Source organism: Taeniopygia guttata, chromosome 6, assembly GCF_048771995.1.
Source record: "Taeniopygia guttata chromosome 6, bTaeGut7.mat, whole genome shotgun sequence".
NCBI lineage: Eukaryota > Metazoa > Chordata > Aves > Passeriformes > Estrildidae > Taeniopygia > Taeniopygia guttata.
Window position 1 is genome coordinate 18684485 of NC_133031.1, and position 18566 is coordinate 18703050.

The window sequence follows — 18566 nt, forward strand, 5'->3', positions numbered from 1 at the left end:
TGCTCTTAAAGCAACCCAACACGAAGGTAAAGCTGACTAGTTTACGTTTAACACTTTATGTTCCATACCCTCTCTGCCATCAGGATAAATAATTATTCTAAGAGAACAAGTGAAGATAAGCAAATAACATACCGGTAGTTTGTCCCTGTTTAATCTCTTCAGCAGTCCTGTCTATCAGGACATAGAGAGACCACACAACGCAGGTGATGGCAATGATATGGAATGTTACAGAGCACATGATCTTCCTCCTCTCGCTGGCTGTCATCTGCAGCTTCTCCCACTGGCAAAAAAACAGGAACCAGAGCAAGAGATTAGGAGTTTATTGCCATTACTAGAGAGTATGAAAAGAGAATGTTGATAAGAACAAAAACCAGACAGGAGACCAGTTTTCTCCTAACAAGGATTTTTAAAGTCAGATGGCATCATTGCTTTGGTCACAGCATGTGTGTGATGGCTGGCAGCTCACCCTGCTGTGACAGGAGCCATCCTGGTGCCAGAGGGGACTCAGCTCCCACCCAGCGCCTCAGGACAATGTCAGCACACCTGCTTACCCACACAGGGACAGCTCTGGCACAGAGGGCTCCAGCAGTGCTGCTCCTTCCCCTGCTCCCCACTTGACAGCAGGTACCCACAGCTGCAGCTGAGCATCTCCCCTGGGAGGGGGTACCCTTGCTCAGGGAGGTGTTCGACAGAACAGTGGAAGTGGCACATGGATCAAGTGACCAGGGTGTGTAAAGACAAACACCTCATGGTGGGCTCTCAGAGTCCCATGGATGTTCAGCTCTCACCTCCTGCCTCTGGGGGCTTCATTCAATCTTCGCTTGTATTTAACACCACTTATAGCAGTGACACTCACACTTTATTTTCAGTGTTTCAAGTGCACTTAAATACATATGCCCTAAGAATATACAGTAGAATGGGGGTGACAGCTTTTCTAAGTGAGAGGATGCAGCAAATTAAATCCCCAGATCTGCATCTAACAATAATGCTCATATAGCCCAAACAAAACCACAAAACCAGGCCAATGTACCTTCAGAAAGATACAAGGAAACCAGACAACTATTACAGATGCTTTTAATATGCCAAACATACCTGGGATACCCAGAAGCTGTGTTTTAAATTTCTTTTCTGTAATTTTGTCTATGTATATATGAAAATTTTTGCATGTGGAACACATATTCCTCAGCATATCTACTTGGAAGAGAGTTATGACAGGCTGTTCTCACACTTCCACAAAATACATGTTGGGACACACAAACATCTCATGCATAAAAAGGTGCATTTGATGTCTCATAGAATAATTTGTAGAAAAGGGGGACTTCAAAAAGGAGGCATGATGTGGAAGGGTGTAAGGATGACCTTAATGGTATGATTGAAATAATCCATTATGTTGAATTATTGCTTCCACTGCCACAAAAATGAGAATGGTTGAAACATGAGACAGAGACTCTGTGATCATCTCTGCACTGCCAACAGACACATCAATTTGTCGAGCCCAAGCCACATTTCCAGTTATGTGGGCATCCAAACCTCATCATGGCAAAAGAATTGAGTACTTCCATGAATGACATGCTAGACTTGCTGTACTAGAAAGCTGTATTTTTTCAAACAAAAGATTGAACAAAACATTCCCTTTTCATGTTGTATTTTAAATAGAAAATTATTTTGTTTCTATAAAAAGGTGTTGCCTTTTGATAAAAAGTACAAATTAACCAAATTATTTTGCCAAAAAGCAACCATGTTAAATCTATTTGCAAATGCTTTTGCAGAGCCAGGAGGACCTGTGCTTTGACTAATTTACAGTTCTCTTTTCTGTGCCACAGCTTGGGCTCCTCTGCTGGACAATATCTCCTGTGAACTGCTGGCTCCATAGTCACAAAACCAGCTTGCACCACCTCACTGCTTCAAGAGAGACGACTGCAAAGCAAAACAGAAAATATTCTGCAAATTGCACACTAGCAGGAAACTTTGAGGAAACTCAAATCTGTAGGCCCCTGCTGTATTATTCTAATGACACAGCATTTGCCATTTCCCACTTAAAATAACCAGCAGTTCAGGACTTTTTAAGTGTTGTTAAAACAAACAACAACAAAAAAAAGCCCAGCAGAAAATTTAGATTTAATGTCTCTTTTTTCCACTGAAATTTTAAAATCAAACACCTCTCTCTTGTCTGCCCTCATCTTAATTTGAGCCAAATTTTGTTCTCACCCTCTTCCCTTAGTACGTGAGTGTTTGAACAGCCCAATGCTGCACTACAACCTTAAGATGCCACGGAAGTTTAATTCCATTTCTACCCTACAGACAAGGAGAAGCCCTATTATTTGTCCCATCCTGATCATACTCACCAATTCCAGGCTGTTTTCTCCTGACTGAAAGGCTACATAAGGGCTGAGTTAAAGATACAGAGACATCTTATCTTTTTACTGCAGCTGAACATCTAAAAGGACTCTTTATATATATTTGAGAGGCAAACTCCTTCTATTTATGGTTCTATCCCTACCTTCTGGCAACTTGTCTGCTTCCCACAGATGACCTGTTCAGATATAACTAATGATGTTGAGTGACTCATTTCTGAAGGTGCACAACATTTTTTTTTTCCCACAGGGCACAAATATTCAGAAAATGTTCACCACCCACTTCAGGCAGAGTAAGCACAGAAAAAAAAAACAGCAGTCAACTGACAACAATAGCAACTCTTCTTTGGATTCCCTAGGGTAACTCCATTCCTGCCCTATAGTTGGGCTGTGCAACGTATGGTCTGTGCAGACAAAAGCGCTTATGATGACCAATATTGCAGCTCAGAAACAGCTACACTCTGTGCCAAGGGGCTACCAAGCCAAAAGCTGCAGTTCTAGAAGGCAATGATCCACCACAGTCATACACAAAAGACATCCTATCCACTGGACATGCTAAGCTATCCACTTTGCAGACAGTACATCTCTCTGAAAAATAAGAAGTGTTTGAAATCTGCTCTATTTTCTGTTAGAAGTCACTTCTAGGATTTGGACTAGTTCTCATAACAGTTTTTAGATAGCTGCAGTCCAAACTTAGGACCTGACATGATTTAGGCTCATCATAACTGAATTTAATGTTTCTCATTTATTCTAGTTCCAGACTGAGGTTATCATTATCAAACTCTTCCACTTTGGCAGATATGGCAAGACTTGTCTGTGCTAAGAATACCAGTGATTTCCATCTCAAAAGCCTAATGTCAGGACAACTGACATTGAAAGCTCAGAGGATGTGGGAAAAAAAAATGAGGATAGAAGCACAAAACTGATCTTAGCACCTATACTTTAAGTCACTAGATTTATGAAATATACTTATCTATTAAACAAAAACAGAGGTTCTAGTCACTCACAGCCTATGCAAAGGTAAAAATGAAAACCCATTTAACAGGGAACCACCTTCTACTTATAATGTATTATTTTCACTAAGTTTGATCCTTTAAAGAGAAAAGGAAGGCTACAAATTTTAACTAAATTACATCCAAGAAATGTGATGTAAAGTAAATTTAATATGAAACGCTCATGTTTTGAGGAGAACTTAAAAGCCATACAGATATTACAGCCACAAACTAAAGCAGCTAACAGTAATACAAAGCTCGCCATTAAAAAAATATTGGTAACTGTAGAGTTTTGTGCACTAAAATTGAAAGAAAAATATCAGATTGTTGCATGGACATATATATATATTTACATATATATACATACATACATACACAAAGAGCTGCTGGGCTGTTACAGCTGTTATCGGAGCTGAAATCCAGTGATGTTGAATTTGTCAGGGTGAGTGTTAATTCAAGTCCTTTTGTACCTATACAAGACTGACCAGACTTACTAAGGAGCCACAAAACCATTAATAAATACATGGTGGGTGCTGCAGGCTCATGGGACAGCCTGTTCCAGAGTGGATCTCTGTTAAACAAAGCATGTCCTTGGGGAAGCAGGTCCTGTGCCTACCTTTCTCAAAGGCTTCAGTTTTGTCTCCATGATGAACTCATACTTGCACAGTTCACAGCACCGCGTATCCGAGCTCTTGATCCATTGCTGCAGGCAGGCCTGGTGCACAAAATGAAGACTTCCCGTGCAGTGACAGGGGGTAATCAAAGGGCTCTCATCATCTCCTTCACAGTGACATATCCTGAATCAGAAGCAAAGCTGCTCATTAGGAGAAGAGGAAGCAGAAAGGATGTGGAAGAGCCATCTAGTATCTGTGATCACATATGGATGTTCACTGAGGATCCCGAGACATATAAATCAAAGGAATGTGTTCCACAAAGGAGCTAAAACTAAACAATTCAATTGCAGCACAAGCACAAAATAATTAAGCACAGACACAGCTAACTAGAGAGCTGCTTTCACACAGATGATGCACACACATATAGTCTGACAGAAATGCAGTACCTGAAAGAAAAAATGGAGCAAGAAATGACAATGTTTCACCCAGACCAATAGCACTTAACTGCAAATAGCATTTAAACAGATTAGATAGCACTTCCCAAGACAAAATATGCACAGAGAGGTACAGCTACTCATGTACTACAGTTTGAAATAGAAGATAAAACAAAATTCCAATACCAGTGGTGAAACAGTCCACCCCAGGATCATGAACATCTAATTTAGACAGCCTGGATTTTACACAAGTGATTAATTTCAATGCAAACTCCTAAGAGACAGATTCACAATGCAAAACTACAGCACTAAATCTGAACCCCAAAACACACTTACTCTAAATGGTTTTGCTTCTCCAAATCTGACTTAGTAAGAGTTGCTAAAGAAGCATTAGCTCTGCAAGATTCCCTATTTTTCTCACAGCCTAACTGTACAAACAGCAAAGACATCTGATAATGAGCTACTACCAGCTGTTAACATTTGATTTCCAGATTCAATTTATACACAACCCCTGGGTAGCATCAAGCATTGTGAAGTCCTTCTAACCATGTGGAAGAGGTCATGAATTGAAAGGGGGATGGTGAGGAGCTCAGGGAATGAATACAAGTTACCAAGCATATGTGAAGTACATTCTGGCCTGCTGCCATCCCTGTCTATTACTGAAATCTCTTACTGATGTGTAGCATCTTGCCTCTTGTGACCTTGCTGATAGCTGGCATGTGGAAATGAAGACGTGGGTGGATTACAACAGCATCTTATTGATGGTAAGCCAGTACAGAACTAGATATGGTGGTAATGAGGGGGGAAATAAAATAATATTGGAGAGTAATAACAAAGCCAGCTTTAGGAAGTGCTGGTAGGGAGGAGAAAGACTAGGATAATAAAATGCTAGGTAGAGGGATTAGACATTTGCTCCCGAACTTGATGACTCTTGCTCCTCAAGCACGTTTGTGATGTGGGACAGGGCAGACCAGTAGACAAGTCACTGTGAAGACAGTCCAGATCTTGTTGTTCCTAACACCTGTGCACATGAATAATCCTCTGTAGCTGGAATAAGGACACCCATCATTTTTGAAACTCACACTATGGACCTCATACAGGCCTACCACTAACAGCCAGCGCTCAGATACCCTTTGACCAAGACCAGGAAGCCCTTAACAAATAAAAAAGTGTGGTGGGATACAAACTGAGGGGGGTGGGGGGGCAGGGAAATCTAAAGCTATATTGGTCTGATCTCACAAGCAATTTTCAAGCAGTCTGTTTTCCTCCTGATTCCCTGCCTCTGACCAAACTTAGCAGTGCTATCAGGACAACACATTGCTCATTAAAAGCTAAGACATATTCACCTTGACCTTTATGATGTGTAGCTGAATCTCTCATAGTATGCCCAGTTTGGGCACTGATAAAATATCTCAGAACCCCAAACCTGAAATAAATTTTAGAAGAATTTCTTTGACTCCAAAGGTAGTTATTTTGCTTAGTAGCCTTGTTAAGTGCATCAGAGGGGTGCAGGACCACAGAGAAAAGGCTGCATGCTTCAAATCACACATACTGTATTAGCAAGATGACAGGGTAAAAGAAGAGACAGAAACAGCACAAAGGCAGGGGAAAGCAGAACAGTCACCACCACACATGGGAGGGTTAACAAGGTAGGTGGTTCTTTGGTAAACCAACCTGCAGGTATCCCCTGATGTGGACACAGGGGAGAGAGGGGGTAACTTTTCTGAGAGGGGGGAAGGGCAGTCAAGGTCACTGTCCTTCTCAACTGAACAGAGTGGTGCCCGCTGCTCTTTTGTTTTGAGTTTCACTGAGGTGTTGTCCTCAAAGACGTCATCATCTCCCATATCATCAGAGCAGAAGTCTGTGCTTTCCACCAGCATGCTGGAGGATTTGTCAGCTTGGAAGTGACTGGAATAGCTCTCCAGTTCATGAAATTTATGCAGGCTGCTGATGCTGGAGGTGTGGGAGAAGGAAAAAAGGTACCGCAACAGTTTTTTGCTCCTTGAGGAGTCATGGTCCACCTTGTCCTCCAGCAGGGGGATATGTACAGCGCTGTGGTTCTCTGCTCCTCCCGATGCACTTGAGTAGTTGGAAAGGGAAGGGATATAGGAGTGCTTAGAATTGCTAAAAGTAAGAGGCCTGAGATTCAGCGGTTTCCTCTCTTTAAGATGAAATTTGTTAATCCTTAAACACTGCTCTTGATTCAGGGTCAGTTTGCCTTCTGAGCGTGTCCGCTCCACATAATCAAAGCACTCGCTGGTGCTCCGCGCCTTCTGGTCCACGTCATTGAGGGACTTGGAGAATTTCAGGGTGCGGGTGGGCTTTGCATTCTTAGCAGACCTGAGTGCCTGGCCCCGATCCTGCCCACGGGAGTTTCTCTTTGCTGCATGTAACGTGTCCTGACAGATTACTGTCACAGTGACCCCTTGTGTCATAGGGCTCTGGCAGTGCGGATTTTTCAAGACAACAGCAGACTGCACTGGACTGTGATGACAACACTCAGAAAACACTGCACTGGAACTGCATGCAGAATAGTGGAATAAAAGCACATAAAGTAAAAAAAACAATTAAAAAAGAGAACATATATAATTAAAAGTGAAGAAATGAGAATTACAGCTAGTGTGGGAATGGCAAACGTAGCAGGGCCAAACAGTCAGTAGGATTTAACAAAGCAGTGTTAGACAGCAGTTGAGTCAAACAAACAGTATGCTCCAAGTGGGAACCCCACATCACTTACTTCCCCATAAACATGCTTTTTCAGTTTTGTTTTTCCTTAATTTGAACCTCGCCTGAGCCTCACTGTAGCCACACAAATGGCACACTTTACCTGCAGATGTCCTGGTTGGATGGTGTAATAGAAGTCCGAGAGAAGCTATGAGGGGCAGAGACAGAGGTTGGACTTCCAGCCTGCAGTGAAATCAAAACAAACAAACAAAAAAACTCTCAAGTCAGGAGTCAGTATGCAGAGCAATCACCTTCAGGGTGAAACACAGCATATGGAGTCAGATACCACTCTACAGCAGATACTCAAGGGCTCGTTGTAAGAAAGTGACTTTACTGTTAAATGTGAAAAAGATCACATAGTCTCAACCCTGGAGAAGCAGCGATCAGAACAGAAATGTTTTACCCCAAGGTCAAATGCAGACATCTCTGGAGTGGAACCTGCCAACTGTCAAACATTGCACAGAACAATAGCTCAGGAAATGGGCAGTGCTACAGTAATTAGAATAATTAGATGTTAGTGTGTGCATAAACTAGTTGGAATTTAGCTATCATGGAATAGCTAATCCTTCCTCTAAAAATGATGGCAAGAGATTGGAGGCTAGCTGTTTCTTCACAAAGCAGAACCAGCAGCAACTCAAATACAACCTGAGGACTTATATTCCTTAATAGCATATGCACATGAGCTCCATCTGCCAACCCAGACCATTCCCTGAAGTACTTAGTGTACTTTTTGAGGCCTTTCATCCTGCTCTTACTTGAACAGGATCTTCCAGGATGGAAGATCCATACTGGAGAAGAGGTTTGGCAGCAGTCATATTTGTAAGTCACAACAAGAGCACAGTGAGAAATAGAATAACTGAAGAATTAAGAATTAGCTGAACTAACTCAAAAACATAAAGTGAAGCTTTGGGCATATTTAACACTTAATAGACAAATCTGAACTCAATATGCTAAGAAAGAACATTGTCTCAGCTGTCACTCCACTGGCTGTTATTAAAGACCTTTTCTGCTGCTGTATCCTGCACTCACTTTGCTGTCACTTTGACAAACTTCTCAACTCTCCCTGGAGACTTTTGTGGGGAGGACACCTGCATGAATAACCTCATAACAGAAAATCTTTAAACCTGGGTCTCCCATGTTCCACAGCTGCTGGACAGGCTGCACTGCTCACCCACTGCTGCCAAACACTGTTTGCACTTCAAAATTCAAACAAAGCTTTACAGCTCTTTTGATCTGCACAGCAAAGCCTGAGACCCAGGAAAGAACAACACAGTCAGCAGAACAACAGATATGTCCTCTCCACACTGGGCTGCACAGAAGCCAGCACTGCCAGCAGAGACCTGGATCAGGCAACTGCAGACAGCCAGACCAGGGAGACCTCAGGTGACAAAAGGTGTGCTACCACAGAAGCCTGCTGTGCCCAGCCCTGTGCTTCAGCTTCGGACACCAGAGCTGCTCAGTCATCACTGCTTTGATCATGCTGCAACACACACTGTATCTGTCTTGGGACTTATCAATTCTATACTTAATTTATTAAAAGCCCCTATTGTATATTTGAACAAAGCTGCCACTGACTTTTACACTGTCATAGCAAAATCAAGGTTCCTTGTCACACATTATACTCTTTATTTCTTTGTGAGAGAAGATACATGCACATGTTACTTTACAAATACAGATAAAACAATAACCTTCCTTGTCACAGAACTCATCTTTTAAGGTTTTATTTCTCTAGTCAACAGCACTATAGACAGCAATTTATCTGTCCTCACATTAGGACGCCTCAGTTACACAGACACTGAAAAAACAGGTATCCATTTACAGCTGGGCCTGCAGGAATCAAAGGCAAGACTCAGTCAAGACTGACACACGCCCCTTAACCCTTAGTAAGACACTGTAACTTATTTCCCATCTTACCCAAAGCTGGGTACATGTATAGAATAAAATAACCTTGGGCCAGAAAGCAAACTGAGCTATGTAATGACTGTGACAAAACAAATTAGATACAAAGATCAATTACTGGCTTTATCCGGGAAATGACAGTTCTTTACATTTTATATCACTTGCACATGCCAATGACACAGGATTCTGATCATGCAGTGATGTGAATTCAGGTACTTGTTGGAAATTTGCTCTCTCTTTGACTCTTAACCTCTCCTAAAAGCAGGTACGCCTGACTTCATATCCTATCTTTTATAAGGGTTTGTGCAGTAACTTTTAACTCAAAGTCTGACAATTTAATGAAAGATCTGACACTAATTTACTGATAAACTGTTTCACTTTGCAAATTAATAAAACTAAAATAATGAAATAGTTTAAAAGATATATTGAGCAATCTTCTAAAAACAAAATATTAAACCAGCAAAACAGCAAGTTGCATTCTGCCATGGAGACAGAGCTATATATTGCTGGAAGTGAAGTCACAAATCAATTAATAAATCTGTCTAAGGTTTTATGTTATGAGCAAATCACAGAAGGTAACCTGCTAAGAATGAATCCAATCACTCAGCTGCTTCAGTTTAGCCATGAACTTTTCTAAAAAAGGACAAAAGAATATATGATGTGACAGACTAATGGCAGATGACTAGAATCAGTGATCCAAAATTTCCCTTCCAAAACCATGTTACTGGTTTCTTGATCCAATTTTCTTGTACCAAGAATGTTAAAAGTCTTGCCAATTGGGAAATCAAAAGGCTGGGACAAAAAAGAAATTGTGGAATTTCACCTGCATTTCAAGTTCAGTATTCTGTTTCTAGATGCCAGTACTGTTTAGAGTGGCTTAGAGAAACTCAGCATCTGAGGCACATTTCCTTTCCCCCCATCTTTCTGCTTCAGAACAAAAGATACTTTTCTCTATTTTCATACATAATGAAAGTGCAACCAAACTATGAACAGAAATTAACACACTTGGATAGGCACCACAAAAAGGAGCAACAAATCACTGGAGGAAGTTAAGCTCCACCCTTGGTTCACACAAGCTGTGGCTACCACCAAAAGCCGTGGTTCAATGAGCCTCCAGTCACTCTGTCTGTCCTCCTTTTGTCTCACTTTTTTTGCTCATGAAACTTTACAGAGCTGCATTGCAACTCAGAGTAGGACAGTGAGGTGAGGTAAAACCATTGCTCTAATGCCAGTCACTTCTCTAGGAACGTCAGTCAGCGACAGCAACGAGTCTCTAACAGTGAAGTACAACTCCTGACAAGAGCACAGTAAAATGCAAGCTGCTGCCAAAAGCCTAAGTACCAAGTTCTGCTGCATCTAGAAGCAGGGTTACACATCACTGCTGCTGGCCAGTCCTCCCAGCTCACCTGGGTCTACTGACCCAGACACAGCAGCTTTCAGGCAGAGAGGTGCCATAGAAAGGAACAAATACAGGCAGCCTTGGGACAGAACATGGCCAAGAAGAGGCAGTGATGGGTGAATGAAACAGGCAGGTCCAGCTATCTTGGAGCTCAAATGCTGCTCCCACACACGGCGAAGCTCTGAAGAGGCTGAGAAAACAAGCAGTCAAAGCCTTCTCCACTCAGTAGCTTCTGGTACACATCACCCTTACTGCCCCAGCAGCAGCCTCCCAGGTAGCAGCACCTTTGGCCAAACTGGCTATTTATGACAACAGCAGCAGTAGGTTTTACAGCAGTCCTTTCTCCTAAGGAGGTTTCTGCCATGTTCATACGTGACATTAGCCTAAGCCTTGACAGATGAATTTGACCCTTCTAACTCCATAATCACTTGCTGAATCTCTGTGCACTGTCATGCCCTTTGCATGGAGGAACATCACCTCCAGTGACGAGCCTTGGAGCCATGTGAGCTACTCTGTACAGAGTACAGTCTGACTGGTTGCCTAAAATAGCTCAGTACTAAAGGTCAATAGTTAGTTAATTGTGTATATTGGCATTCCTATCTAATGCAATTCACTGAGGTCACAGCATGGTCTTCTGCACTGGTACTCAGACAATCACAGCAATTTTGAAGGTAACAATTCCTGGGATTCCTACAGTTCTCTGAGGGCTGCCAGCAGGAGCATACACATTTTTTAATATGCATATATACAGGTGTCCATGCATATATACACATATATGTTCTCATTCTGCCTCCACATGAACAGTGTTATCTATTGGTAAGAGAACTCAGCCTTTTCTTATTACATACTTCTGACTACATCCTGCACACCAAAACACAAAAAAACCCACTCTGCCTAAGAAAATAAAGGCATCTTTGAAGTGAGCCATAGTGAACATGCCAATGGCTCAGGTGTATTTCAAGACAACCTGCTTATCTGAGATGACATTTCTGGGTGTAGTTGCTGCTGTCCCACTCTGGGCTGCACTTCAGTAACAGCAATTACATCTCATTTTAAAGAATGGGGCCAGTCATATCCTAAAAACTTTATTAAATTATTCATTGAAGGTAAAAAATTAGAAAGAACTCCTGTAGAATTTTTCAACTGATTGGAAGTCTAAAGGAAGCAAACAAAGGTTTTCCCCACATGTGCAAACTTTGTCATTTCTAGGTGCCACATGATTAGGAATAATACTGTAACCCTACTAGTTGTGCTACAAAAACATCTAGAAGTTTCAGCTAAGGAACTGGAACTAACATACGAAGAACTATGCACATTTAATAATAGAACACAACTCTCTTCTGTGCAGACAGAGTGAAAAGAAGCTCAATTTTAAGTCCTTTATTGGGAGGAACTTCAGAACAAGGAGCTTCAGGCAAATACAAATTTAGCAATAGTGAAAGGAGCAAAACACTCCACAACTCAAATTTCAACCTGGCATTCTGATTACGGGCTTGCCTTTATTTTATGTGCTCTTGAGTACTTTCAGCAAGTACCGTGTTCCATGTCCACGTTGGCTGACAGCTCTTGCTAAAGTGCACTGCAGTTCCACAGCCTCTGAAGCTCATCTCTGGAGCAGAGGCCAAAGGAGGCCTCCAGTGGTGCCAGCACACCAAGGCAGCAGTGCAACGAGACCAAACTGGACACACCTGGCACCTGAGATAGGCAGAACAGGCCACCTATGGACAGGCTGGGGATGGGACGGGCAGACAGCCCTGCTGACAGGCTGGTTTAGAAAGCTTCTGTACCAACATGGCAGGATCAACCATCAGCAACTTCTGATCTTCTCCAGTAAGTTCTCCCTATCAGATTCATGCCATATTGACTTCCAGTGCATATTAAAATCAAGTGTCTTTAGAGAGGGTTAAGATAAATTATTAAAATGGAGAGTGGTTAATAAACTACAGAGGAGACATGGGAAAGAGGCATTTGAAAATTTCAGGACAATTGTGGCAGCACATTTACAACAGACGATCAACTCCACCATGTAATTTTGGCAACAATTTAATAGGAACCAGCAGTCAACTGCTGGAAGAACTTTCTTCCATACTTTATATAACGTATATGACTATAATTAAAACTATGTCTAGCAACTAGAAGCAAAGTTGAAGTCAGCTTTCCCTTATTATTTCTAAAGAAATCTAAAGGAGGATTCTGTCAGGTACTTTTATCTAGAGATTCCAGAGCTAAAGATATTAGAAAAAGGAGGCTATCTATCCCTTCAAAATCTCCCCAAGAATAATACAACCAGCCTACAGCACAGGATTAATGTTGACTGAACCCAGTAAAAACTGCACAGGTTCTGCAGGGAGAAGAAAAAAAAAGTATATATGGCTTTTTGTCTTTAACAATCTTCCTTAAAATGCCTTGAATGTACTGAGGGAACAAAAGAGGAAAGCAAACCACTGCAGGTTCCTTTATGGGGTGCCCTCATTCCTATATGCAGAAATAATTCAGCCCCAGGAGAGGGAATTTATCACAGGATAAGGAGATGATCACATTCCTTACAAACATGACTGCACTGTGCTCCAGCATGAGATTACTTGCTCTTGTACTTGAGGAAAGACTATACTTTCATCTTCACACTATACAATTTTTCATGTCTTTTCCTTCAACTCTTCAACTCAGTAGAAGAGTTTTTTTAAGCAACTTGTATTTCCCTACCACCAGGCTCGTGTACCTGAACAGAACACCTCTGAGGAGCAATTCTTTTCAGTAAGCCTTGGTCATCTGATAGACTACTGGAGAGCTAAGTTCTGCAACTGAAAAACCTGGACTACTTTTCTACAGACAAATGCTCACTGAATCCATTAAAGCTTCAGGCAACAGTGGACGTGTGTATTCATATGCTTTTTTAAATCTGTTCCAAGCTGATGAACAACCTAAATGGATTTTAAATTTCATAGCAAGCTTAGGCTACAACTTCGTATCTACACTGGCTGCTATTCAGTCTAAGAAGAATCTAATACTTTACAATATGCTTCTGCTCAAAAGATAAAATTATGCAGGCCTTCAGAAAAGACAAAGCATTTACATTTTTTAAGCAGTTCACTTTTGATTCCTTAGCTGTGATCCCAGTGTTAACATTTTCAAAGTTTATCCCTTGAAGGGCTATGAAAATAAGACTACAAAGTGCTTCCCCTTTACGGTAAAATCAACCTTCCAAAGCAATCAGATGACAAGAACAGCACACAGATGACCTGAAGGTATTTCCAGACATCACGTCATCACTTTCAGGATATATCAGATACTTTAAAGGTAAACAATACCACTAATTTGAGAATAACTATTTAGAGCCCAGCTTTGTAAGTGACCTCATTTCATCTGCTTGTAAGCACAATTCCTTTATCTATGAACTGAGGGCATGAATTATCACTACTGTGAAAATCCCTCTTTTGGCTGCTCCCAGTGACTAGCTGTGTGTTAGGGTCAATTTCTTTTATATTTAGAGGATGAAGCTTCTATAAAGCTTAATTATTTCTCTGTGGGGCTTGAATGATGAAGGCACTTCACAGCAATCAGTGGCTGCTTGAAAAAAATGCTGGCTTAGGGTAAACAGCCAAGATGTGGATCTGGGCTGTATTCCCTTGTGCCAACTGGGGTTGCTTCAATCAGCATCACTGCTGTTTATGTGTCTGAACAGGGCAAGTTGGGGAAAATGGGCTTAGTTCAAGTCCCATGACTGAATAAATTAAATCTGCCTTCAATGTTTGGTTTTTTTTTTTTAATTTCAAAACAAATATAAAAGATTTCAGAAATTTACATGTTTCATGTGTAGCAGATTTAAAAGGAGTGTTTGAAATAGGTATACCAAAAAAGCAAAGAAGGGCCTGGAGGAATGCCACATTCCCCAGTGTGCAACATACTGCACACAGCCTAATTACACCATATGAAGATCCTCCTGCATTTTATTCCCTGCTCCTTTTTCTGCTCTTTCTGGCCTCCATCCCTAGCCAAGTATTCAGGTGATTGCTTTTTCTTGGCTTGGCCACATGTATTAGCATCTCTTCTGCCTCTCTTAGCATCTGCCTTTTTGCCCCTTTCTCCCAAGGGACAGCTCCACCTGGCCCTGGCACTGGGGGTTTACATTCAGAAAGGTCCTGCTACCTCTACCAGCTGACTACATTTTAAGTAGCACCATCTGTCTGCCTCCCTCCCTCATCACTTTAAGCCTATGGGCATTGCTTTCCTTGGTCACAGTAAGTAACACAGCATCCTCTCTTGGCTAAAGGCTGAGTTCTGACTCAATCCTTTCCACTCAAACTGCACTGTGCAACTGAGAGCAGTGGAAAGATACCCAGTAATAATCACAGCAGGTTCATAATGACATATCAGCACCAGTAAGGCTTTGAATCAAGTGTCAGTGCCAAGAATTTGTAGCAGATTTGTTATGTTGCTGTGCTGTAAGCTAGATTTGGGTGGAAAAACAATAGCTGAAACAGTCAGTTGCAGAAAGCATGACCATTATTTCTGTACACACACACACACGCACTTCATCAAATCTGGAAATGCAGCATGTAATTGATTTAACCCAATTTTGGTTAAAAAGCTCCTCTTAAAATGGTGTCGGATCAACAAGTCCTGTGGATTTCAGAAAGGGCTATACAGGCAACCAAGCATTTCCATACTTGAAATGTGTACCCAATCTACCTTATAGGCCAGGTTGCTATGGTATTCTGAATAAAAAAAATCAGCCCTTTCCTATTAAATTTCACAATGAAAGAAAAATTTTCCACGTACTTAAGCTTCCATGCAGCATTGCACTACTATAGTGTTTCCTGATTTGTCATTTGAAATTGCATGCAACAGCAAAGCACCTGTCAACCACAAATAATTGTTGCAGTTTATCACTGAACTGCCTGGATACACAAGGCAGCATTCAGACAGGCAGGCAAATCAGGGGCTGACTTCACTGATGGGGCTTTCACCCTCTGCCCTTGTTTGAACTTAATCTCCCGAGTGGAGAAGGTGCACAGAATGGATCAGGCAGAGATGATACAGGAGCAATAAGAACATCAACACCTCTGGGAAGCTCACTTTGCAACCAAAAAGTCTCCTCCATTAAACTGGCAAGACTGACTTTTGATCCCCTTGAGAACTTCAGCTTTTGCAACACACAGCAGTCACGCTGAACATTTCAGCACTTCAAGATGAATGTAAATATTGATGTCTCACTTGCCAGCACTCCCAGGGAGAGCTTTCCAGAGTGCAAAGTCCTTCCCACTGCACTGCCACACTATCAGTTCTTGATGAATTAAGAATAAACTGTGCAGATTCATATGTCAGATTCATATGGGTACCAAAGTGCTGCTGCCAAAATGTTTGTGCTGATTTGAGACACTCTGGGAAAAGTAAAATGATACTTAATGGCAAAACTACTATCTCTGCTGAACAAAACCTAAAAATCCAATTAAGGATCCCTAAGAAGATAAGAACCAGGGTAAAAAGGCACAAGCACAGCCCCATTAAAAAAAAAAAAAACAACCTACATGAATATTTATACTCCCAGTTTTTATTTCAAAACCCCTTATATGAATGCACATTTTCTATGCCAAATGAAAAACCATCTCTTATCAATCCATGATAACAACACCTACAGCTTGGTCAATACCTTGTGCACCAGGCACAGTTGCCCTGCTCACTGTTTAGGACACCCAGTAATCCTGTCTTTTGGCTCCGAAGTGAAAGTTGTCTGTGCCCATATAAGCTATACATTATGTGCAGACACTGTCTCCTCTCTTGGAGATAGATCCAGAAGTACTCACTATACTTACTATGTTGCAGCCATAATGACTCTGTGTTTCATTAGAAGTAACTACATACAGCCACTTAAAACTGTGGCAACAAATAGTTGAAGCTTATATACTCCATGAAAAGTACTGTTCAACCAGTACAGCTACCAAAAAATCTTCTTTGCAATGCAGAAGTAGGGTATGTATTGAAATAATTATCTTGCACAGAAGATACCTTTTTCCTAATGGCATAACAAAGCAATTATGCTGTGGCTGTGCCCACTGGCTATGCTGAAGAGTGACTAGAAGGGGTGGAGCATCCTGCTTGCCTTACCTGACCAGGCCCTGTAAAATCAAACATTTAAAAATACTTACATAGTCATGTCCTGATAATAAGCTCATGGCACTTAAAAATAGTTTGGTGTTGAAGTAACAATAGAATAACATTTAACCACATATCCTACATATATTATGGGATGCACAGCTATACATCTCTTACACAGCTTTATCTTACGAAACAACATACTTGAGTGATGTTTTTGGAGCCACTTTCCCTCCAAGATAAGATCTCAGGCATCTGTCATCTATCTTGCTCCTATCAAGCTGAGGAGGCTGACAGTGTGAAAGAGAAAACCTACTGTAGCTTCCATTTCGTTTGATCTGTAAAGAGAGTCTGCAAAACACCGGAGTTCTAACGTTTCAGGAGTGACTATCAATGACAGGCATAAATAGCATTTTCTACTGGTCACATCATCACATATATCACCCAATTTTGAAATGAAAAAAATCCCAGCAACCCCAAATTTATCAAAGACTAAGTTATATGGAGCAACATACCTTTGAGATGTTACTAGAGCGGCTCATGGAATGCCCCAAAGCCTTCTCATTCTGAAAGAGCAAGAACAGGATCACTGCAGCAATAAGTCACACTTATGAAACTACTTAAAAGTTGCCATTAGAAACCAAATTCCATGGAGAAAGTCTTACAGCTGGGGCTTTTAACATTGCTTCTATTGACATCAGCCTGATTTACAACAATCACTGGATTGCTTTGTTTGTTTAACAAGATATTATCTTGCAGAAAATCACATAGGCAACATATGTACAAACTGATAAACAGTAAACCAATTATTTATTTTCTCTGAGGGTAGTGTAAGGGCCTTTACTCAGATGATATCCATTTTGGAAAAGACACTTCTCAGTATCATGAAGATCTGCTTCATCTACATTTAAAGGCAAACATCCAACCACTAGAGCTGAAAGCTCTTGCTTAATGAAAAACAAAAATGTCATAGTGATGTTGAAACTATTTGAATAACCACATGCATGTCACTTCAGAATACAGGGCAGAATTACTGAGGAACTTCCTTTTAATACAGAACTTGGAATTAAACTGGAAATATCAAACAAGATGGAAATGTGGAAGCTGCAATTCTCAAAACTTAATTAAGTGATGATTGCATCTGTTATTCACTTTTCAGTGTGCAGACCCTGACACAAGGATGACAATCTTATCTCCTTCAAAAATTAACCGTAGGTTTCAGCAAGATATTTTATCCTTCAAGGATACCTGGTTTCTGAACATCAGTTCACAGTTACTGTAACTGGACACAGTTGCTTCACTTGGAAGAGCCTACAAATTGCTTTGCAAAAACCTTTCTGAATAAAATCCAATGAAAAATACTTTTTTCCTAAACAAGCACTACAAACAGAGCAAGTTGTAACATTCCATTATGGATCTACATTCCCCTAAGTTTGTAAAGCTGGGATGCAATAGGTTTGAGATTTAATCCCTCTGACAAAAAGGCAAAGTTAGTACTTCTTCCTATGGGCTTTGTGCTATGTAAAGGCTTCTAGAAGTACATCTTTCTGCTTGGGATTTTAGGAAACAAACTCTTTCACATTTATTCCTGAAGAGAATTAAACCCAACAGAGACACTTTTGATTGTCAGCACCCTCTTCTAGTCTTCTGGGCAGTGACTGATCGGACAGAAAATAAGATCAGAAGCCCTACATCTATAACAAACAGGGACATGTAAATTCCCTGTTAGTAAACTGCTGTTAGCTCTAGATCAGCACACCGGTCTCACACCTCCTGTCTGCAGTTTGCTACAACTCAAATGACCCTTCAATGACTAAAGCCCACATGAAGGCAGCCTGACTGGCTGAGGATTCAGATGCTACACCCAAACTTTTAACATCCCTGTGCTCTGAGATACTTCTACAGAGCATCCTCCACAGCAACTTCCAATCTTTTTGATGAGAAAGAAGCAATAAAGGCATAAAACTTTAGCATGTGCTTACAAAAGCAGGGTGTCCCCTTCTTACTCCACGAGCTGCCTCTCAGCAGTCCTGGGCACTATGTCAGTTGACAGATAA

General features: G+C 41.1%; 1 protein-coding gene across 4 annotated transcripts in view; it reads right to left on the reverse strand.

Annotated features, from left to right (window-relative positions):
* MARCHF8 (membrane associated ring-CH-type finger 8) overlaps positions 1 to 18566 on the reverse strand; it is an 88358-nt gene that overhangs the window by 7289 nt on the left and 62503 nt on the right. For 2 of the 4 annotated variants that reach the window (XM_030275989.4, XM_072931054.1), the window contains exons 3-7: positions 17025 to 17075; positions 7222 to 7301; positions 6069 to 6914; positions 3963 to 4143; positions 133 to 280 (exon numbers count right to left, since the gene is read on the reverse strand). In XM_030275989.4, coding sequence (XP_030131849.4) covers positions 133 to 280; positions 3963 to 4143; positions 6069 to 6914; positions 7222 to 7301; positions 17025 to 17075 — 1306 coding nt within the window. The remainder of the gene's footprint in view (positions 1 to 132; positions 281 to 3962; positions 4144 to 6068; positions 6915 to 7221; positions 7302 to 17024; positions 17076 to 18566) is intronic. The other 2 variants (XM_072931055.1, XM_030275991.4) reach the window with 2 other exon arrangements.